Source organism: Vanellus vanellus (assembly GCF_965231255.1).
Source record: "Vanellus vanellus genome assembly, chromosome: 6".
NCBI lineage: Eukaryota > Metazoa > Chordata > Aves > Charadriiformes > Charadriidae > Vanellus > Vanellus vanellus.
The window spans coordinates 21,896,980-21,921,658 of NC_138911.1; the positions used below are offsets into that span (position 1 = coordinate 21,896,980).

Genomic DNA, 24,679 nt, shown 5'->3' on the forward strand with positions numbered 1-24,679 from the left:
GTGATAAACTTCCTAAGGCTTTGGCTTTTTAAGCATTCTCAGTAACCTCTCTCTCTCTTCCCCCTCTCTAAATATATATATGGGGTGGGAGGGGGGGGAGAGAGAGACTTGTAACTTTGTCATTTTCAGGCTGTTCTTTAAAACAAAGGCTGTGAGTGTTTCCCAAACTCTTGGAGAATATCTATAGTTGTAACGTATATTTTTAAATTTTGCAACTTCTAACCACTGAAAGATAATGTAAAATATCAAAAGTACTTGTAATTGGGGAATTTCGTATACCTTCACTGGAATGATTATGTGATAAATATGTGACATTTTTCTAAAATATCATATAAGTTTGGGGGTTTTTTACAGTATAAATAAAATAAAGGACAGTTTTACTCATGGTGCTAATGCTAAGATAAGTAGAAAGGAAAGTCTGTGTCACTTAAAAGAAGGAATGATGTCTTGGTGGTGGTGTTACTCCAAAATGCTGTTTCTGTTACAACAATTGCTGTCTCATTTGCAAGATCTTTGACTGCCTGATTTTTTGGTGGTTTGAAATGTATAATCTGTGATATTTGTTACTGAAAAGTGTTATGGACACTGTTGACACAGATCAGATTAAGAAACTGGGTCAGCTGACGAGATATTCCCTGTAACATTACCTCCCTGTAGCATTAACTTGTGGGTTCTTCTGTGTGAGGGAGTTTCTGAATGTGGGTTGTTGTCAACTGTATAGTTTAATTTGCAGTTATTGAAAAGTCTTTTCTCTCTCTTAAAAAAATAGACAATAAAAATTAAAGCATGTTTAAACAACTTTTATCTTTAAATTAGAAAAAAAAAGTAAAACTATTTAATATTTCTTTTCTCAAAGCTTGGCATTTTTCCTGTATTGCTCTGTCAGGAGCCTTGTCTTTTCATTTGTCTTCATTTCTGATTACAGATCATTCATTTATGAATGGGCAGCTGTAGAAACTTGCTTCTTGCATATGCAAATCGATGATGGTAATGTTTATCATAAGAAGATTTTGTGGCAGTGCAAAAGGGGTTGTGGCAACATGTTCTTGATTTCAATTATATCTTCTACAAATGGAATTGGCTTCCTCACTTCACCTTCAGTGGATTTTTTGGGGGGTTTTGGCTATTTACCTCTTGGACTAGACACCACTCAGTAAGCAAGCTGTTCGATTCACTTACAGATCATGATTTTGGAAGGAGCTGGCAGAATGAGTATCAATTCCAGCAGCAATCTACTCCACCAACAGCCGTCCTGGACAGATGGATATTCCACATGCAATGGTAGGAGGAATTCAATGTCTCTGAGCCATGTTTTTGTGGGGAAGGCGGGGGAAGGGGCTACTACACCTTTAAGCATGCACAAGTATTATTTTTCAGTAATACTATTTTACAGGAGCTTCACTTCTGGTAAGAAAAAATTCCATTTGTTACTTTATTTGTAAAAAGCTGAACTTGCAACACTAAATTTCTGAAAGTGACCAGTTTATGGTTCATTTCCTTACTGGTTCTTTTTCTTAAAATGAATTTAGTCGTGTTGAAAGTGCCAAAAGTTCTCTCTCCTCAGTCCAGAATTCTTTCTCTCTTATCTTCACCCCTCACATCTTCTCTGAAACAACATTACTCTTCAATGCTAATCACCCCCCTGGCTTTCCAAGGGAATAGTCTTTTTGCTTCTTTACTGTATTTGCTTTTTCAGCTCAAATTACTAGATATCTTTCTAATCAGACTAGCATTAGAGCACTAGATAGCTTGTGATCTGATACCTTTTTATTTTTCTTACTCTTTTCTGATTATATGGCGACATATATATAAACATATTCATATCTATATATAGTGTTTGATAAAATTTTAAAAATCTTTCCATCACTCAGTCGACAGGTAAACCTTAAAATCTAACCAGACAAACACATACTGCAGTTGTCCTTCTAATCCAAATAATGCCACAACAAAACTTACAATGAAAGTTCCCACTCAGTGAAACTCTTATTCTTTTTTATGTCTGGTTTCTAAATACACAGGAATACATAAGAGTGCACTTAATAAATGTGCTGACCTGGCTGTAACAGATTCACAGGGGAAAAAAATCCTGGCTGAGTTTCACTTCACACAGGATTTTATGAAGGGAAATGGCGGGGTCTATTTTCATATTTCCAGTATGAAATTTCACTTACATTTTAGAGGGACAGGAAACTGAAAGCTCAGACCAGCCTCTACAATCATTCACCACTTCAATTCCTTTCACCTACCTACTCCTTCATCTCACTAAAGGCTCTCCATTTACTTTAGAAGTCTTGTGGTCTCTGAAATTCCTTAACCTGTCTGAAGTGATGGGAATACACAACCTCTTTTTCAGGGAATACTTGACAGCTCCATCAAACTTTTATTTTCTGACATACCACATTCTTAATCATTTCCACACTCATTCAGGACAAGAAACTGTCCTGAAAACTACCTAAGTTACTGACACAGATCTTGTTGGCTTATATTGATAAAGAAACCTAAGTAACTGTGGGGCTTTTTTGTGTTTACCTGGGAACTAGCATTGTGCACTGTATCTCAGTGGAAGAGACCTGAGGAGAGGTCATTTCCTAAAATGTGCCAACTCTGTTGTTTGTGGTCCTCTAGCAATATCCACAGTTGTCAGCATTTCTCACAGCTGTGTGGGTAATCATTTTTCTTGGGGAGACTGAGAACAGACTGGTGACACATCCTGAATTTAGGCCATCGCAGTCTTTTCTCCTCCCATAATTCAGCCACTCATTCAGTCTCTCATTCCCTCATCCTTAAACCCTTCATACACTTGTGAGCATTTTACCACGCTGCCACGTCTGCCTCACATACTCCATTGTCCTCCTTTTGCAAGGAATAAATTGCACTGAACTCCTTTTGCCAGCCCTTCTGTGAGGGCAGACTAAAGCAGTCCTGCCTTTGCTCTTATCTTATATAATTATCCTATCCCCACATGAAATTTCTTTCATTTGCACATGTAAATTACTGTCGTGCAATGACATACATGACATTGCCAAGAAAAGATTCAGGCATCCTAACAAGAAAATTAAGCAGCTTCCATAATTAAAAATGAGTTTTACAACTGCATTGAGAAATCACTTTATTTGACTACAGAAACAGTATGCATTCATCAGAACGTGAGGACTATCGTGAAGCTGTGGGCTATACAGATAGGCTTCTACCAGGGACCAATATGAGTGCCTTGGCTGTTACCATTCTTTGATTGAATCCCACAATTCATATTCAGTCCTTATTAAGTCCTTATTCAAAGAAAATTTCCACATCATATTATGAAATTTTTGCAAAATTTTCCATCATTTTCTGATGCACTAAATTTATTTTCCCACACAAGGATCAATATACCTTTTCAACACAATACTTTCCGTAAGATATATTCCATCAAAGAATTTTGGTGTATTTAGCCAACATTAATAAATTAATTCCTACATATTTAATCTGCCAAAAGAGGTGTAATGTAATAATTGCCAGTTTTTAATTGGAAAACTGAAGCAAAAAAAAAAAAAAAACTAATACCTTCTCCAGCAATAGCTACTGAGCTAGTGTTAAGGACTGAGAAAAGAATTTAGATCTCTGGACTTCCCAGGAATGTAATTTAGCTATAGATCTTTCTTGTCATTGATGTAATCCCCTGGTCCTAACAAAGACAATAAATACCTATATTCTTTTCTAGTGTCCAGCAGCTTTTATGGAAACCAGTGGCATGAAATACACCCGCAGTACTGGACTAAGTTTCAAGTCTGGGAGTGGCTGCAGCATCTCCTTGATACCAACCAACTGGATGCCAACTGCATACCCTTCCAGGAGTTTGATATCAATGGGGAACATCTGTGCAGTATGAGCCTGCAGGAATTCACTCAGGCAGCTGGGACAGCAGGGCAACTGCTTTACAGCAACCTTCAGCACCTAAAATGGAACGGTAAATAGATATTAGGCAGAGACACACATATAGTGGTCTGAATTCTAGGATCTTCAGGAGTCGCTTACGTTCCTCAGAGACCTACCTGGCAGATCTCATTTGCTATGTTTTCTATACTGCTTATATTTCATTCATTGTATTGCTAAATTGCTTAGATATGACATAAGGCAGAAGTCTGAAGCACCAGGGGAAGGGGTATGTTTCCCACACCAAAATTAGCCCTCTGTCTCAGCTGTAGTAGTTGCTTCCTCGAACTAATACCTATGATTCTTCTGTGCTTGTTGTCATACATCCTATCTGTCATATACTTTCTTGCAGGCCAGTGCGGAAGTGACATGTACCAATCTCATAATGCCATTGTGAAGGCAGAGCAAACAGGTGAGGAACAGTTGGGTGACTTGTCTTTGATGGTGAGAAAAGGGGGAAGCCATCCATTCCAAGAGAGAGATATCAAAATGGCATTACATAAAACAGAAAGTGTATCATACAGAATAAAAGAAGTAACACAAATATCAGTCAATATCTACTTTTTCAAGTTTTGAGTAGAACCACCATAGCTTAGTTTACATGTGACCACTTTTTCTGGGAGACTTCTGCAGTATCAGCCGCCTATGCTGATGTTCAGAGTTGGAATATTTTCCAGTCCTCAGTGAGTGCAGCTTTGTAGAGGACTTTATTCTATGTGTCACTGAGTTGATTTCATACAACATACATACAACATTTCATTTCATACAACAACTATTTTCATAGTATTCTCAGTTTAAAAAAAGAAAAAGAGAGAAAAAGTATTTTGTTGTGAAGGGCTGTTAATGTTTGAAACATGAGGAAATTTCCAAACAAAACAACTTTGAGATCTTACATTTCAATTTCTCCACATGTTTCAGTGAAACTGAAATTCAGGTAGTATTTTGGTTTGACCAAATTGGCATTTTTCCTGTGGCAGTCTTTTTTTCCAATGTGTTCATAGCTAGGTCCCCTTTCTCCCAGGACTTTTTATCACCAAGAAAAGAACTTCAGAGCTTGGTTCAATCTTCCTCTTCAGGCACAATTATTTTCCAGGTTCCTTTGCTAGAGCACCTCTGTCCATATCCAAACACTCTCTATGCCACTAGTCCCAGCCTCTTTATACGTGGGTTTGTTCCTGAGTGATGTTTTAATATTTCCTGGTGGAATGAATACAGATTCGCAGCATGCCATGTCTCCAACAAATACTGCCAGCCTGTTTATTCAGCTAACCTGAGGAGACCAGCCCCTACAGCCAGGGACACTATTCACGTTCTCCTCGCAGCATGCAAGCATTGCAGTCTGCAATGCACTCCTTGCCTATGCCCACGTAGTGCAGGTGATGTGCATGCATCAGCCTTGATGCTTGCCATATAGGAAACTACAGTAATCCTGTAAGTCCTGATTTATGAGATCTTGGTATAATATTAGTTTCTCTTCCCACTAGAGATAAATAGTGCAGTGCAGAGTTACCTCAGCTGCACATCCTGGAAAGGTCAAAGCCCAGGACTAACTGATGGTTCTCCTAGCTGTGCTGAATCAGGAGTGGCATGGCAGGCCTCTGGCGATGCCGACCACAGGCAGTGTGAGTGGGTTTAGTTTCTGCATGAAGAGGGGCAGGCGGTGCGGATTGGGGCTGCTGGGGAAGGGACTTCTTGTGAGTCAGCAGGGATGGGGCTCATGGTTTAGAGAGGAAGCCTGACTCATCCTAGTAGATCATTGCAATTGCAAAGGCATGGGTACTGAAAAAGTCCAAAATGGGAAGACAAGCTGTCTCCTCATGTTATGGCTAGGTAAGGCCTGTTTTCAGATGCAACATCAGGCAGAGCAGGTGTCCAAGCAAGCAAAGGGTGTGAGCTATTGTAGGAACACGAGCTCTGAGTGCCCAAACATGCAGCTATCACTTAGCATGCCTTCTGAATTCCTATGTCATAAATGGTAACTCAGCCAAACGGGATGATTTAGCTATAATTCATTTCTGGGTTTTTTTGTTGGTTTTTTTTTTTTTTATTTCATTTATAAGAAGATTTAAAAAAAAAGTAAAACCTAGATTTGAACCTTATATATCCTTTCTGACTTGTATTCAAAAGAAAAAGATTTTACGGCTTCCGACATCAAAAATGCACTGTGAAGAGAGCAATTTCCTGATCAATGTCCAGGTCATAAAGACAATGCTTCTGTTCTGCCTATATTGATCCATCTGACCAGAAGGTTACTAAAAGTTATTCCTCTTTAATCATGAAGGTGGTTTTCAGATTAAGGATGGGGACCTGATGTGCCTGGAATAAAATGTCCTTCATCTAGGATTAGGCTTTGATGTTTCTCACTATGTGCTTAAACACGACGCTCTGTTTCAGAGGAGACTTTTGAGTTCTACCATTATAGAAATAAATACTCATTATAAGCATCCTCCTGTTTTTCTAGATATTTGCAAACGCTTTCATCTCCATGGCACCAAAGCATTGTCATAATCATCAAGGGCTAAGAATTCAGGATTGGATTGTGTAGAATTAGAGTTGATCTGGCATAGGAAACCTTCTTCAAGGGCAGGCATAAATGATATATTAGCCAGGACAAGGAAGAGCATACTACATTATTTCTAAAAGTCAGTGTTTTGTGTAAGTACGTATTTCTGAGTATGCAAAATCCCATCCATAATTTGAGAGAAAGGAAATAATTTCATGCATAGCCCCTTCACATTTTTATTCACTTCAGAGCTCTTCTTGCACATTTCTTATTCCCTTCATTCTCAGTATTCAACTCTGTGCTAAAAAATGTTCTTTTAGTGATCTGATTTTCCTTTTCGTCCTTTACCTTCAGATCCATCATTAATGGTGTCCTGGAAAGAAGAGAATTACCTGTATGACAGTGGCTATGGTAGCACAGTAGGTAACTAACATCACAATATTTCATGCATTTGAGGTGGTTTTATTGTTTTCTGAGTCTATTACTTTAAGTGTCTTCTTTTTAATTACCAGAGCTATTGGACAGTAAAACATTCTGTCGTGCTCAGATTTCCATGACGACACCTAGTCACCAGCCTCCTGGTAAGGAACTTGTAATTATATCGTTAATTGTATGTCACTTGTCCCAGATCTACCGACGCATAATAGTCTCTGTGGTCTTCTGTTGTAGGACTGAATCTAAGCCTCCAGTAATTTTAAACCAAGCAATACTTTTAGTTATCATTATTACAATAGATTGCTGTAGAGAAATGTTTCTCCCTTCTCTCTGTCAAGACAAAGAAGATCAAATAATCTGCAATCTCCACATATCTTTTAAAGGGGAAGATGTTAGTGTCAGAGAGATGAGGCATTCCAGCTCTACCACACTTTTCTGTGGTGTAGCTGGGTATGGGCAAACGAGTGCCATGTTCCCCCACAGAAGCGTCTGTGTTTCCCTAGTGAGCCAGTGGTTCATGCTGAGTAGGTTGCTAGGTTTGCGGCTCGATTTGGAGTCAGCCCAGGGGAGCTGTAGGTCAAGCACCAAGCCCTCTGCCCAACTGCACCACCAGAAGGGCTTCCTCCTGAAGCTCATCTCAACTGACAGCAGGGCAGGCACCACATGCCTCTTCACCCCTCCACAGTGCTTCCACGAGGCAGAGATACAATCTGCCTGCCAGGAGAAAAAGCAAACCCATTTGCCGTAGTTCCTGGCAGAATTGCCATCTGGGCACACGTGTCAGGGTGTTCTGTGGACCATATCCCAGGGACAGACACCAGGGGCGGAGGTGAGAAAGTGAGGTAGTGGTAAAAGAGGAGAGCAGAGATGGCAGGGGAGAGAGAAAGAGTGCAGGTCCTTCTTAGAAGGCTTTCCTTCCCTCATCTGAAGGAGAAAGCAGTGGATGTCACAGGAGGATGAGAAAGGAAAGCACACTGTCGTAGATGCAGCCTTGCAGGCACTATCACTGCATGGGGCACAACCCTGTGCCTCTCCACACAGGCAGCAATCACAGCGTCTGTGACTGCCCATTCACTGCATCCCCCAGCCTCGCAGCTCAGCCAGACTTGCCAGGTGACATACAGTTTAAACTAATGCACTCAGCAATAAATAAAAAAAAAAAAAAAAAAAGAAAGAAAACCTGACCAGAAGAAGAAAACCACCAAACTTTAAAACTCTCTGTTTGCTTTCTCTGCTGCCTCCACCCACTCCCACAAGATGATTACCAGGATTTTGGAGCCCTCTGACAGGACTGGGGACCTGTCAAGATCCTGGCACAGTGTGTTTACCTGCTGACTGCTTAAGCCTAGAGCTAGGGTGGCACACCAAGGGCACAGCCTCCTGTAAAAACTAAATTTGTATATCCCGTAAAAAAATGGCTCATTCCTGAATCATATGCAAATAATGTGCAACCTTTTGTCAAAGGTTTTGCAAGACAGCTTTGTTGAAACTGCATCATAACTCTTTTCATCTGTCAGGCCCCAGCCTCCTAACATGGCATGTTTGAAACCGGTCTCCATGTAGGCAGAGTGGGAGACTATTTACACAGCTGAAATCCGGAATAAATCACCAGCTAGGCAGAAGGCAACTAAACTTCCAAGAATAAATCTCCAGCTAAATGGAGCATAATAAACATTTGCAAGTGCATTGTGGGATTTCAAAATGAGAAGGATTTATATAGGAGGGCAAATAAAGGACTGGGTCCTGCTATCCTCGCCTGGAGTGCCCACAGACTTTTAATAACATCAAGGGAATCATAATCTGAGGAAACACAGTGAAATAAGCCTCATTTTACTGTTTCCCTCCAAGCTGAGTGAGGTTCAGGCTAGTTTCTGCTCTTTGAGATTGGGAAGGCAAAATGACTCAGAGCACGTTTGCTGCTTGGGGGTCAAGGACATTATAATTACGTCAAGCTCAGAATAATGGAGGTTAGGCTTATCCTCACTGACCTGTTCAGTTTATGTTTCCAGTTATGTATGAATAAAGCAAGCGTGTGAATATCTTTGCATCTACCTTTTCACATGCAGTTATTGCAGTTGCTTGTGCAAATCTGACAAGTTTCTATGCAAATGAATATTTCCTGTGAGTCATTTTCCCATGCAAATGCCCAGTTTCCATGAAAAGTATGATAATCAAGCATTCATAGAAGCTGGGAAAACGTGCGTGGGACCTTAAGTTTTGCCTTATGGAATTCAGGCATGAAGTGTTCTGAAAAGCAAACACAGAAGGGGGTCTCTCTCAGGACTGTCTCACAGATTTTGTGAGACTTAGAGCAATCAAATGAAAGCTACTCATTAATGACAAGAGCAGAACCAGGCTGCAGTGGTTTGAGGGTGGGAGGGTTGAGCATGCAGACTATGAGGTAGGTTACAGTCATGAACAGGCAGAACTTTTCTTTTTCTTCATTTCTGAAGAAACACTTGTGCCAGAAACCCTATTCCTCTTCTGCCTGGCTGCAGGTGATAAAGTACCATTGATGAGAAATGGCTTGTTTCTATGGCTCTGAGACATGAAACAATATATGCACATCCAGCTGCCAAGAACTCCTACCAGTGCAGTCCTGTCCCCTCCCCCTGCACCGCGCCCCCTCCCCCCCCCCGGCCACAAACAACAACACTGTGCCAGTTCATTATGTTTTAGTCAGGTAGGTATTCTGTGCATTGGTACCAGCGCATACATTTCACATTAGATCATCTCTTCAGAAACAAATAACCCCCCAAAAGATACATGCTTCTGCAAAGACTAAGACATAATGGGACAATTCAGGATTCCTTTTATAGATGTGATCATCTTATTTTTCTCTCTCTCACACGTAACAGGAGGTGAGGTATTTGTTAATCAAATTTAGGTTTCAAAAGCCAAATGTTTACCTCTGTATTCATTCTTTATTCATCAATGGTCTCTTTGTGAAGTGTGCTGATTAACATATAGTACAGAAAACAAAACTCTTCCCCTTCCTCCTCACTTAGATTACCTTCTGAAAAGTGATTATCTTTAAAAGAGATATTCATTCTTTTTTGTGGTTTTATTTCTTTCAACCTGCTAGTCAATGGAAAGTCTTTAATCAAATTTACAAATAGGCTTCATTTTCCTTCTCTGCAGATTCTTCAGATGTGAAAAAAATGCAAGATCATACCCCAAAGTCCCACACCAAGAAGCACAGTAAGTTGACATCCATGTTTATAATGGTTGGTTCACTGAAGGAAAAGAAACACATTAAAAACAAGTCTTCTTCAGGAAGGAAAAGGGAGCATTTTGAAAGCAAAACTGGTTAGATAATTGTTGTGAAGGAATCTTCCAAGGATCTGACTGTTTCTAGTACTGTTTACTTACGTTATTTTTCACTCAGTATTTTCAAATTGGTTTTATCAATGAGAGCTTATGGGGAAGCTACCAGAAACCTATGCCCTATGTTGAGCTGGGATGGTGGACTGGAGTAAAGGAATGATGAAAGAGACTCAGGATTAAATCAGAAAGGTCTATGCGTGGGCATGGCCATCATTATGCCCAGGTGTAACATGCACCAGAGACTCTGCTCAGCACATCCTTGCAGAGCTTCTTGTGCACAGCATCACGAGCAAGCACCTGCCCCTCAATCCTGCCACATTCTTCTTCTCTGCGTCCTTCCACCCCCCTCATCTGCTTTTTCTGCTAGTTTTGTTTCAACCTGACTCTGAAGACAGGTTACCATAATTGTGATTTCTGGTCATAGAATCATAGAATCATAGAATGGTTTGGATTGGAAAGGACCTTGAAGATTATCAAGTTCCAACCACCCTGCCATAGGCAGGGACACCTCCCACTAGACCAGGTTGCCCAAGGCCACGCCCAGCCTGGCCTTGAACACCCATAGGGATGGGGCCTCAACAACCGCTCTGGGCAACCTGTTCCAGTGCCTTACCACCCTCAAAGTGAAAAACTTCTTCCTAATGTTTAATCTGAACCTGCCCTCTTCCAGTTTAAAGCCATTCTCCCTTGTCCTATCGCTACATGCCATAGTAAAAAGTCCTCCCCCAGCTCTCCTCTAGGCCCCCTTTAGGTGCTGGAAGGCCACTATAAGGTCTCCCCAGAGCCTTCTCTTCTCCAGGCTGAACAGCCCCAACTCTTTTAGCCTCTCCTCATAGAAGAGGTGCTCCAGCCCTCGGATCATCCTCATAGCTTTCCTATGGACACACTCCAGCAGGTCCATGTCCTTCTTATGTTGGGGACTGCAGAGCTGGATGCAGTACTCCAGGTGGGGTCTCACAAGAGGGGAGCAGAGGGGCAGAATCACCTCCTTTGACCTGCTGGCCACACTTCTGATGCAGCCCAGGATATGGTTGGCCTTCTGGGCTGCGATTGCACACTGCTGGCTCATGTTGAGCTTCTCGTCAATCAGCACCCCCAGGTCCTTCTCCTCAGGGCTGCTCTCCAACCATTCCCCGCCCAGCCTGTATTTGTGCTTGGGATTGCCCTGACCCAGATATAGGACCTTGCACTTGGTTGCATGAGGTTGGCTTGGGCCCACCTCTCCAGCCTGGCCAGGTCCCTCTGGATGGCATTGCTCCCTTCCAGCGTGTCTACCTTGCCAAACAGCTTGGTATCATCGGCAAACTTGCTGAGGGTGCACTTGACCCCACTGTCCATGTCACCAACAAAGAAGTTGAACACTACAGGCCCCAGTATCGACCCCTGAGGAACACCACTCGTCAGTGCTCTCCACTTGGACATCGAGCCATTGACTGCAGCTCTTTGATTGTGACTGTCCAGCCAGTTCTTTATCCACCGAGTGGTCCACTTGTCGAATCCATGTCTCTTCAATTTAGAGACCAGGATATCATGTGGGACAGTTCCATTAGTGGAACTTAGTTCCATTAATGTATTTTACTGATATTTTTATGCTGAAAATACCTTGTGTATGTCTTTTGCATCCTGTGTCATTTCCTATTTATAATAGAAAACCTGAACATTTGTCCTTCATTGCATTTTGTAGTATTTCATTTCATCCTGTTTCAATATGGTCTCCTGATTATCTGTCTCTTCCTGACTCCTCTTCTTACTCTGTTCTGTGACTTTGCCCAACCAGAACTCCTGGACTTTTTATCTGCATGCAGATATTTTGTTTGGGTTTTTGTGTGTATATCAAGGTTGCTAATGAAAGGATTAGATAGGACAGGTCTGAAGACAGACTTGTGAAGAACTGAGGTCACTTGATTTTTTCAGCTTAGAGAACAGAAGGCTGAGGGGTAACGTCATCACAGTCTGCATCTTCCTCAAGGAGGGCATCAGAGGAGGAGGTGCTGATCTCCTCTCTCTGGTGACCAGTGACAGGACATGAGGAAATGGAATGAAGCTGCATCAGGGGAAGTTCAAATTGGACATCAGGTAAAGGTTCTTCACTGAGAGAGTGGTCAGTCACTGGAACAGACTCCCCAGAGAAGTGTTCAGAGCACCAAGCCTGTCAGAGTTCAAGAAGCATTTGGACAAAACTCTCAGTCATATGGTTTAGTTTTAGGTAGTCCTGCAAGGAGCAGGGAGTTAAACTCAATGATCCTTATGAGTCCCTTCCAACTTGAGATATTCTATGATTCTAAGAACTGAATCACAGCCTTGGCATATAGAAAAGGTCACTGACATGCTGAGCTAATCCCCTACATTTCCAGTTTCTTCAGTACAGCTCTTTATCATGATCTATTGAGTATGTTAGTGATGTCCAGATAGACTAGGTCCACATTCTGTTGGTTCTAGAAAACAATTATAACAACAAAAAGAAATACTGGATCAGTTGGCTGAAATCTACTCCTACTCCTGTTGCACTGTATCTTTATCTTCACATCTTTGACAAGCCTGTTTCCTTCTTAATTTGGTCTAAACTGTTTCATGCTTTTGAAGCAGACCAAAGGACTGCTGCATTTCTGGCCCACCTTGTCACTGTGTTTGTTATTCTTCATTCATAAACTACTACTTCTGACTTGTTGGATTTATTTAATCTTTTCTTCTTTTTGACTTGGACTTTCTGATACCATCTCTACAGTAACTGTGGGATGGATTTGTGCTTAAACTGTTCAACTACCTGTTGAACTTAGAGACCTTTTTTTTGCCTTTTCTGATATCACAGTTCAACTGTCTTATACCCTTTTCACATAAAATTTTGGCTATCCAGTTTTGTCACTACCTGTCTATTCACTCTACACCTTACTTCTTTAAGTCTGCCTAAGAGACTTGGGACCAAATACTCATTGATGCGGAATGACATTTCACCTCCTTTGCCTTCTGTCTGTCTTTTAAATGCGTGGAGATTCAGTGCCTGCTATACAATTATTTTGGTTGTTTCAAGTACTGCAAAATAATATCAGGTTACATGCCATGCTGTAGAAGAATATCAGGAAAAATGGGCAAATGAGATGAGAGAAAGGCTTAAACATGTTATCTTCAGGGCAGAAACAGCGCCAAAGGCAGAAGGAAGCAGTGGGTGGTTTGGACTCTGCTTCCCCTGGTTGCTGAGACTCCTACCTGCCTGGGGCTCAGATTGCCTAAGGCTGTCAGTCATTTCCAGCCTTGGTGTAAAGGATGTCAGCATTTTTTTGCCTGTATATCTCCAAGGTGGGGGTCCTGCGCTCCAGGAACTATGAAGTGTCCCTATTGAGTGGCCACCATCTGTAGACGACACATTGTAAGAACATGACATGAAAATGGAAAGCATAGCCCTGAGAGCAATTTTGACACTCCTTTAGACACACTTTTCCTCTTTCAGACCCTCGAGGAACTCATCTTTGGGAATTTATTAGAGATATTCTTCTCAGTCCTGAGAAAAACCCAGGATTAATCAAGTGGGAAGACCGGTCAGAAGGTGTCTTCAGATTTTTAAAATCCGAAGCTGTGGCTCAGCTCTGGGGAAAGAAGAAAAACAACAGCAGCATGACTTACGAGAAACTCAGCCGGGCTATGAGGTGAGCTGAGATATTCCTGTAGAAGACTGGGGCATGTAAAGAGACTACTTGAATGGAGAATCTGGTTGAGTTTTAAAAATGAATTTTCTGCAGCACCAGTTGCTCTCTTTGGCAGCTGAGACTCTCCCTCTAATTTTGAGATAGTAACATTATGTTCTTTGTCTTTTCGTTCCCCTGCTTTATCTGTATACTATAATATATATAATATATATAACATACATACGTGTTTTATATATATAACATACATTCCGTTGCTGTCCACCCAACTAACCAATGTAGGAAGGAAACACAGTTGTAGAAAGCTGAAAGTTCACAGGCTACTGAATGGCCACAGCGACCTGCAGTGTTCAGAAACTAGACATACTCCCCAACCATTACCTTAAAATAGGTTTACAAATTCTATGTGAGGATTTTCTTCATTATTTGCTTTAACATTTTGAGCATTTTTCCATACTCTATGAAAGTTCAAAATGTTTTTTTAAATTGAAGTTAAGATTCTTTCCTTGTCTGATTTCAGATACTGGCATATCTGGAAAAAAAACCCTGTGAAATCTCATAAGAGTGTGTGATAAATATGGCAATATGCTATGACTTGAAATATGGTGAAATTCAAACTCAGAAGATGTTTAAGATAAAGTAAAAATAAGGCATCAATATTTCTTCTCCGTTTTTCAGTTATAATAATCTTCGGTATTGTATACATATCAATAAAAAATAAAGACTTTTCAGCTAGCTGAGGAATTGCCTAGTTGGCAGTGGCCTTTTAGGACCGTAGATGAATTTAATCTTAAATCTTTTTCTATGTTTTTATTTTAACAGATACTATTATAAAAGAGAAATCCTGGAGCGTGTGGATGGTCGGAGATTAGTATATAAATTTGGAAAGAATGCCCGTGGCTGGAGAGAAAATGAGAATTAAATATGTCAAGAAATAACATTTAAAACACATGGATGTAAATATTCAAAGACTATTTTCTTATATTTATGTACCAAACTGGGGTGAAAAAACAATTCTACTTCTATCGGGAAGAAGGAACTTTATCATTATTGGTGTTAAAATTATTTTATTTGAAGTATGTCCTGTATGGGGAAAAAATGTACACAGTTTTCTGTGATATAAGATAACATTATAGGATTATGATTATTTTTCCCTTCTTGTGAAGTTTTTCTCTTTTTTTTTTTTTTTTAAATCATACAGGCATAATGTGATTTATGACAACGCTGTGAGTCATGCGAAGAAAGGGAAGGAGAGAAATACTAGGGCATTTGGGAGTATGATAATCCACTTTGGAAGGCAACTATAAGTGGAGGAAACAGTAAAGCATCTCTGAGCCAAGTAGTCTTCTTCCATAGTCAGCTGGTTTATAGCTTTCATTGGCCAATATCACTTGTTCCTTCCCTCCTGTGATTTCTGAGTGCTTAAACACTTTGCTGGTTTTCAGTTGCTTTTGTTGAGTCAGACAGTGGGTTCATCTTCAGTTAGTTTCAGTTAGACCACAGAGAGCAGTGGTCTGCAAGGTGGCTGTCAACATTTATTTGGAGAACCCATGCTACCTCCACCACTGAGACCTTCTTTTGTAAGCAGAAGTTTAGGACCTGACCTTGCCTGGTACTGAGTATCTTCCTTAATCTCCAAAGGGCATTCAGCTCATCCCAGGATAAGGGCTGTTTGTTTTTAAACAACATCTTTGAGGTGAACTGCAGGAAGAGAATCAATCTCAGGGACCAAAAGCTACTGAAGGAAGATTTTGTTCTCTGACTGGGTAAACTAACCAAAAGGCACCAGGTTCCCAGTAGAAATATTAATACTTCTCCCACATTCTTATATTCCTACTTAAAGCATTCAAATTCATGCTGTATGAAGCAGTGAGGAGGTGACCAAGCGGAACATATACTAATCCCATGGCATCAGGGTGCAATCTCCGCAGTTCCTTCAAGTCATATGGTCCTCTTGGCAGGTCAAGTCTCACTTGGACAGATTCTTTCAAAAAACCTTTCAGAAATGCAAAGCTCTGGTGCATGTAAAATATTCATTGCTTTTACTTTTCTCAAGTCTAACTCTATATTGTATTTGTATTTGTCAACTGTGCTTGAGAGTCTTAGTTGGAGAAAAACACATCAACATAAAGACACTGAGATTTTCTGGACATTCAGATCTGGGTCAGTATTTTGGGCTCATCTCTAGCAGTGCTATGCAGATACTGAACATTCTTTGGCAGCTTTTTCTTTCTCCAAGTCACAAATGCTTCTTGCTGGCGCCAAGCACATGCAGAATGTGGGGAAATAAAAACTAGAGGAGGCAGCACTTCACCAGGTCCCTGAGGACCTGAGATGTTGGAGTTGAGAAACAAGATTTTCTTGGTGAAACCAAGATCAATTCCAACTCTCTTTTTCAGGAATGGGAAATTTGGAAAATAATAACAGGTGCTGAGAAGTCTGAGACAAAAAAAAAAAAAAAAGTTAAGAATGTTAAATCCATCTAATATCCATTTCCTCAGATGTCCCTCGGATTTGAATCCATATTAGCATGAAACGCAGTAGGGTGCAGCTGGAGGTTGTTGGATATTCTATTTTTTGTTTGTCTTAAAAGGAAATGGAGATGAAACCAAGAGACAACAGAAGTATCAATATAAAGGGTATAAAATGTGCTTAGCAACAATTTGTAGGCAAACATGAGAGCCTTGTTATCTACACATGTAGGGCATGTCAAACAATAACACCACCTCCTACACTGAGTATACCAGTACTGTCACTATCAATTACACATACATGACAATTTTTACTTTTCATAACCTGGGTGGAGAAAGGTTCATCTTATTTACGAATCAAATAACAAGCCTCTGTACTTCAAAGCACTTTTTTTCTCTCACTCTATCTCTCTCTTTTTTTTTTTTGACTGAATGTGCTAGCCTCGCTTGCTTTTGTGCAACTCAATAACTTCCTTTTTTTAGTTTGATTAGCTACATTCCACTTTTTTTACCATCATTTTGTAGTTCATATAGTAAGAACCAAGCCACCAGATGAGGAGAGTACCTTCACTTTATTCCAAAGATTGTTCCTTCCCACCACCCCATTGCTTATTTGCAGTCCTTTGCACCATGCTCTTCACCCTCCCCCCTCACCCCCCTAATCCACATGTTGGGTTAAAATCTGAAATCAGTGGTACCACCACAAATCCACAATGCTGTTATACCTTATCTCAGGTTAACATACATCTTAGAGCAACTGATTGTAATACCTTCATAAAGCTGCTTTCTACCAGTTCTGTCACCAAACTTAATGGGAAATAAAATGCACTTGTGATATACATGTGTCACAACTTGGTTACCAAGCAGCAGCTAAACCTGCTTTTAAAGGTTGTGAAAGATAAAGCTTTATTTAGAAGCATACTGTACAAATCTAGAGAGTGATTTACGCTGGGGTGCAGTATAAATGCTAGTCTTCCAATGTCAAGTCTTTCAGCATGTGGAAATCGTGCAAGTTTCTATTCCCACTCTGCAGAACTTTTCAGACTAGGTACTTGTCATTCAGCATTATAATAGCACAAAGTTGGAATAGAAGCCAGCCAACATTTACTCTGTTTTACAAATATATTCACTTTTGCCGTAGACAAACAAAAGGACTGTTTAAAGCTACAGTTCTTGCCAAGGACAGATGCAACCAACCAAAGGGAGTCTTTTTACCTGACCTAAGGAAATGGAGAAAATGAAGACATGAATGTTTATGTAAATTACTATTTAAACAAAAAGCATTTCTGATTGCTCATTTATTTTATATTTCAGAGGTGAGCAATCATATTTTTCGATGTATTCTTTAAGTTAGCAGCTGCTTAACTGGTAGCACCATGTGTATAGATTTTTATTGTACTATAATTTTTCTTATGTATAAAGCTCTAGATAGGAAATTATATTATATTTATATAGTTACATGCAAGTCACAATGTCAAAGGTGTTGAGCACTCTCAAACTATATTTTCTGTGCAAAATTAAAGCAACTTGCTTTAAAAACATCCTGATAAACTGTATGTAGGTTGGTGAACTACACAGACATTAAAATGTTTAGTTACATTTTCATCTTTCTTTCTGCAATACATTGCATAATTCTTGCTTGCTTCTCACAGCATTATCTTCAATGTATACATATGGAAACAAATCCACATTAGATATTTCACTATTACCATTGTAAATCTCAGCTTGGAGACTGTATCACAAAATGATTCTAAAGACTGTTTCTATTTTTGTGAATATAAATTCAAATAAAACACTCATGAAATAAATTTTCTGATGAATGTTTATCTTCACTTTTTTATGCCTTTAGACTGGAAGTGACTAATATGAATCCTTTCAATATTGGATAATATTTCGATATTGGCGAAAGGACTGATGTAACTACCACGAAATCCAATAGCTTAAATTTACTAATATGCTGAATAGCCCAACTATTGTAAAGATACTGGATTTCCAAACCTGTTTTATGTCTCACAGGCCTTGTTGGAATACTCAATTATGTTGACACAGCTAGATTGTCTTTCTTGTTCGACTGCTAAACTTTACAAAGGTCTTACTTCAGCACTGATTTAACTTCAAGGTGTTTTGAAGTCTGTGCAAGGGCTAGGCTGATTAAGGATGCCATTACTCACACTGAGCATTTCCTTCACTGAATCAAAGCAGCTAAATCTATGAAATCCTGTCCTTCGTATTATTTTTCCAAGTGGTGGGTACAAAACCACTCAATTAGCAAAGAGAACATCTCTTCTGATTTGGTCTGTGGCTTGAGGAAAAAACGTGAAAACCCCTATAATTAAAAGAAAGCCAAAGTGGGTCCGTATGGCATTTACACCCTGTGGGAGACTGTCATCACATCAGTACGGTGTGAAGGTGCGTTCCATGGACCTGCAATGAGCCAACCTGCAGCCCCTGCTGCTGCCTCGCAGGGTATCCCAAGCTGGTTGGCAGCAGGGGGCCACCTGCAGCGGTGACCTGTGTTTGTTGCTCTGCCAGCAGGTCTGGACTTGAGCGTGATAATCAAAACAAGGGCTTCACTGCAATGGAACAACTTACACCATCATGCTCTATAATCTGCAAACATGCTTAAAGTCAAACAAGCGAGTGATTCCACTGCATTTGAAATTATGTATATGGATGTTTGTGGGTGGTGGCTCTAAAAGTGTTTAGTGTATGTTGAATCAGCTTATATTCAAACCCAGAATTTCAAGGGGCTCCAGAATTATGTCCACGTAAGTAGGAGAATATGTCTGAATTTAAACACAGGCACAACCCCCATGTTTAGCATGCAAAACCAGGCCAGTGGCCTGAAAGGGTTGTCATAGTTTGACAACTTGGGAGTCCCAAGCCAGATTTCAAAAACAATTGGAACCAGATTTCAAGCAAGTTCAGACTGAATTTTAAATAAGCACACAGCTGTTTTTCCGGTAAGTGGTTGGGCCTTTTGTTTCAAGCAAGCTGAGTCCAATATTGGAGACAAAGATAAATGAGGATGTTGTTTGGAAACATGCAAATAAATGCACACTTAAAAAACTCAAATCTCTTTGATTGTGACTTAAAATCAAACAAAACCAGCTTTCAGCTGCATTCTAAGGTCATATGAAATAAAAATTCAAGGCAAAATTCAGAATTTGCAAATCCTCTGTAAATTGAGAATAAATAAGAGGAGTATTGAGTCTACTAAGCTACACCTAAATCTGATACGAATTTGTGCACGTCTGCATCAAGGATGAGTGAGAATTACTTCAAGTGAAATCTGGTCCTGCAGAGAGATGAGCAATTAAAAGTTACCAATACTAATAGCTTCCAAGAAGTGTAAGTGGGATAATTATAATAATTTGAAAGATAGATTATCTATCTGGGTTTTCAGCATTTGCTCTCTTGCTGATGGAGCTTTGCACTATGCAGTCTGTCCTGAGCTTTGTGTCAGCCAAGACTTTTCCATCAACAACAACTCTTGCTGCCTTTCCCCAGATATTTAGATCCTTCAGCCACCGGACTCCGTTTCAACATATGAAAATGTTAGAGAAACTAAAAAAAGCAGGAGAAAGAGACTGAGTAGATGGCCAGGTCTTACTACACCAAACAGTTCTGTGTGGAAATACAAAATGCACAAAAGAAGTTGGTGACATCCAAGTCAGTCTATTTATAGTCCTTCCATCAGATGTTGGTTGCAAAAATTAAAAATAAATTGGTGTTTACAAGTTTAATTATAACTGTGAGGAGAACAAAAAATTAGAACAGTATGCCTATGTGCACTACATAATCTTGTGAGCCAAAAAAAAACAATTACGAAAGTAAGATGACTGTAGCACTATTTCTGCTGAAGAATTTCCCCCCTCTGTCTTCAGATACGTCTTCATATTCTCCTTTGCTTTCATCTTGTTTTGAATTTTCACACAATAAGATTCAGTCTCAACACAGGGAATGAAGAGGGAGATGGATGATCTTTTAATGCTTTAGCAGGTATTGCAAAACAAACAGGCATACTATAGCTTCTTCTTCCCAAGCTTTTATGTTTCTTATTCAACATTTATATTGTTCCTGGGAACAAGGTGCTTTGTGCAAGGTTGGGGATAAATGTAGTCTAAATATGTGATGCCACTAAAATGAAAAGGAAAAATAAAATCATTTTGAAGATTGCAAATGTTTCTTTTTCTACAACTGAGGTTCCAATGCATTTGCCCTAATCATTTACTATACCCCGTAGTATTATTTTTCTTGAGATGAGACTGTTAACTTGAATAACTAAATCTGGTTTAAAAGGGGTAATTATTTCTGTGAGAAATTTTTAACACGCTCAAGTATTTACATTTTAAGTAACCCTCTACTTTTTCTGCAAGAAGAGCCTAACACCAAGGTATTTTTTACAAAAGTATTTTCAAGTTCAAAAGCTCTCGTTGGCAAATTTTGTTATTGAAAACCAAAGAGACTTTCAACATGCGAGGAAAATAAACAACACAAAATAAATAAGGAGATTTTTTTTTGCCATTTTATTTTTAACTTTTGAGAAAAGTTTATGCAGTAACCTTCCTTTTATCATTTAGCTTCTGCCTTTTACATTATAGTTGTTTCACTGGCAGTGAATCTGATTTACTGAATGGAGTCACCCTTTAAAAAATATTTTGTATTTTCTATATCCTATTGAGCAGATAAAGACACAGGGACATTTTAATTACTGATAGCACCTGTTGAATATATTTGGCTGTAAAATAGACACATACAGATATATGCATACCGACACACCCTGGTTGGGATGTTCCCTCAGGAGCTGACTCGACTAAATCATAGAATCATAGAATCATAGGGTTGGAAGGGACCTCTGGAGATCATCTAGTCCAATCCCCCTGCCAGAGCAGATCTCTTAAACTGCTACATTAATATGATTCAACTAAAGATCTGTTAAACAAACCATTCAGCAACAACAATGTTAATTAAAGCCTGGTAAGAAGCCCCAAAAGACTCTCAAAGGAAGGTCCAAGAGGAGTGTTGGTGACACTTTTGTGTTTCTCCAGTGACTCACCTGGTTTTAGAAGTTACGAAGATAAACACAGAGTTGTGATCAGTTTTAATCACAAAGCTCAAGAGTTTATTAAAATCCCATGCTCACTATGTTGGCATCAGTAGTTCGGCATTCAGCTGCCCCTCACTGGAAAATTTGTTCCAGTTTGAGGTTTTTCTAGGAGAACCCTAATAATGAAAATTTCTGGGTAAAAAATCAACTGCACCTGGAAGTTGGAATTATATTTTGCTTAAAGTGTTATGGTTCACAGCAGATCTGACAAAAGCAATTATATTTTTTCATTAAAATTAAACTACTTAAGGATCTGCCCCATGAATTTCACATCCTGATGATTCATTGCTGTTACCTTGTTTACATTTCTACCACAAGACCTCCATCACATTTCACTCTCATCCCCGATACATGCCTCTAATATATATTTGATGCAGAGTACTTGATCTTAAGTGTTCCCTTGAATGATAGATGAAAAGTTTACAACCTGCAAAAATCTCAGCAATGCAAGTTTTTTCGCCTCTTAAATCTTGTTAAGGAATGAGGACAAAGGCTGTGCCAGAAGCACAGTTTCTGTTCCTAGAGCTGGCCTGCAAGGCCTGATCAAGAGCAACACAAAATCTGCTTTTTCCCCATGCCTTTTTAGAAAAGATTGCTGCATATGCAATACTTCTTGGCCCTGAGGAAGTAGGAATGCTTCATAAACATTTGTCAGCTGGTGTTATACATTTTTCATATGTCTTGTACTTGATTTTTCATTTGTATCTGAGTCTGTAGTTTTAGGCCACTCTAGACGTTGAGATAGATTCTTCTTCCTGTGATTTAGTTCAAGTGATTTATTAAGTCTGTTAGATCACAAAATGAGATTAGCAGGTGGACTATTTATTGCAAATATCACTCATTGTGAAAACCACTTTATTTCCTTTGGCAGATGCTTCTTGACTGATCTCAGATTTTTACATAAGTATATGACATGCATTAGGATATCCTTGTTTCAGGCTATGGGTATTTCAGTAAGGAATAAATGCCATTTTTAAACAATGATTTCAGTATCAGTGACACATCTTATGAATTTTGCAGAGGAGCCATCCCCTCTCTCCTCTAAGAATGGTAAAGAGACCATAATAGTATGAAGAGTCTCTGAAACCCTCCTTGGAACTGAGGGTGTTCAGGGGTTGAACACGACACCTTGTAAACTGATTTTTAAAGCTCATTCTGAATCTTGAAAACTTTGTGCAATAATACGACCTGCAGCATTGTATGGCAAGGAGATTATTGTGCTTCACAGCTTTCTAGGGAAGGCTGCAGGACGGGTCCACAGCAACCTGTGGGTGAGAACCGCTGCATTCATCCAGGTTGCAGCCTCTGGAGACTGTAGGATTCACTGTGTACAGAGGTTCAGTGCCACTGTACACCCTCATCTCCCAGGCTAACGATTCTGCATTTCTCAGATGTGCCAGGCAGATCACTCCGATCTTCAAAAAAGGCAAGAAAGAGGACCCAGGAAACTACAGACCGGTTAGTCTCACCTCTGTCCCTGGGAAGGTAATGGAGCGACTCATTCTGGATGTCATCTCCAAACACGTTGAGGAACAGGAAGTTATTGGAAGTGGTCAACGTGGATTTACCAAGGATAAATCATGCTTGACCAATCTGATAGCTTTCTATGATGTTATAACTGGTTGGCTGGATGAGGGGAGAGTCATAGATGGCATCTACCTTGACTTTAGCAAGGCTTTTGACAGTGTCTCCCATAACATCCTCATCAGGAAGCTGAGGAAGTATGGGCTAGATGAGGTGACAGCAAGGTGGATTGAGAGTAGGCTGCGGGACAGAACTCAGAGGGTTGTGATCAGCGGCACAGAGTCTAGTTGGAGGCCTGTAACCAGTGGTGTCCCCCAGGGGTCAATACTTGGTCCAATTTTGTTTAATATATTCATTAATGACCTGGATGAGGGGACAGAGTGTATTCTCAGCAACTTCGCTGATGATACCAAACTGGGTGGGGTGGCTGACACCCCAGAGGGCCGTGCTACCATCCAGCGTGACCTGGACAGGCTGGAGAGCTGGGCAGAGAAGAACCTAATGAGGTTCAACAAAACCAAGTGCAAGGTCCTGCACCTGGGGAGGAAGAATGCTAGGCACCAGTATAGGTTAGAGGCGGACCTGCTGGGAAGTAGCTCTGAGGAGAAGGATCTGGGGGTCCTAGTAGACAGTAAATTATCCATGGCCCAGCAATGTGCCCTTGTTGCCAAAAAGGCCAATGGAATCCTGGGCTGCATAGGGAAGAGTGTGGCCAGTAGGTCGAGGGAGGTCATTCTCCCCCTCTACTTTGCACTGGTGAGGCCACAACTGGAATACTGTGTCCAGTTTTGGGCTCCCCAGTTCAAGAGGGACAGGGAACTGCTGGAGCGAGTCCAGCAAAGGGCAACTAAGATGATTAAGGTCTTGGAGCATCTCCCTTATGAAGAAAGGCTGAGAGAGCTGGGACTCTTTAGCCTGGAGAAGAGAAGGCTGAGGGGAGACCTTATTATGGCGTACAAGTATCTAAAGGATGGGTTGAAGGAGGATGGAGCCAGGCTCTTTTCAATGGTTCCCAGTAACAGGACAAGGGGTAATGGGCACAAGTTAGAACACAGGAAGTTCCGTTCAAATACACGGAAAAACTTCTTTACGGTGAGGGTGACAGAGCACTGGCATAGGCTGCCCAGGGAGGTTGTGGAGTCCCCTTCTCTGGAGATTTTCAAGACCCGCCTGGATGCAGTCCTGAGTAATGTGCTCTAGGCAATCCTGCTTTAGCAGGGGAGTTGGACGAGATGATCTCTAGAGGTCCCTTCCAACTCTGAAAACTCTGTGATTCCGTGATTCCGTGATGTAGGCTGAAGTTTTTCAATAGTCTTGAAAAAGCACCCCAAATGCTGTGACTGTGAGCACTGCAGAAATGTCAGAAGATTGATGGGAATGTTGAAGCTCCTGGAGGTGATGTTGCCATGAGGATGCTGAAACACAGCCCTCCACTGGAGAACATGAAGTGCTCTGGGAGAGTGGACTGCACCTTCTTCATGTCTTGCCAGTTTTGCTTGCTATTTGTTAGTTCATGCCTCCAATCTTTTCTCCCATCCCCTTTTCCCAAGTGGAGCGGTTATAACATTGCTGGCTGTACCCACGGAAACTGTTGTTTGGAAGGGAATGTAAAGAGTTTGTCCATCAGCCCCCTGGTTTTCTGAGTTGGTTTTCATGGGCTAAGACAGAACTAGCCCTTTGGCTATAGCTCACATGGTTATAGACTGTGAATTTGCCAAGTAAGGGAAATTTAAAAGTGCAATCAAATCTACAACCAGTG

The 24,679-nt window shown here is 40.4% G+C and overlaps 1 protein-coding gene across 2 annotated transcripts; it reads left to right on the forward strand.

The window, feature by feature from the left end:
• Window positions 1–1,184: 1,184 nt before the first annotated feature.
• Window positions 1,185–14,737, forward strand: EHF (ETS homologous factor; the record flags this gene model as incomplete). 2 transcript variants are annotated; one of them, XM_082485628.1, is made up of 8 exons in its annotated part: window positions 1,185–1,281; window positions 3,701–3,946; window positions 4,265–4,324; window positions 6,770–6,838; window positions 6,928–6,996; window positions 9,992–10,051; window positions 13,623–13,818; window positions 14,638–14,737. In XM_082485628.1, 8 exons carry the CDS (start codon window positions 1,185–1,187, stop codon window positions 14,735–14,737), a joined length of 897 nt encoding a protein of 298 aa, XP_082341754.1. The 2 variants fall into 2 exon arrangements, with proteins under 2 accessions (XP_082341754.1, XP_082341755.1); XM_082485629.1 differs by lacking the exon at window positions 6,928–6,996.
• Between the last annotated feature and the right edge of the window lie 9,942 nt (window positions 14,738–24,679).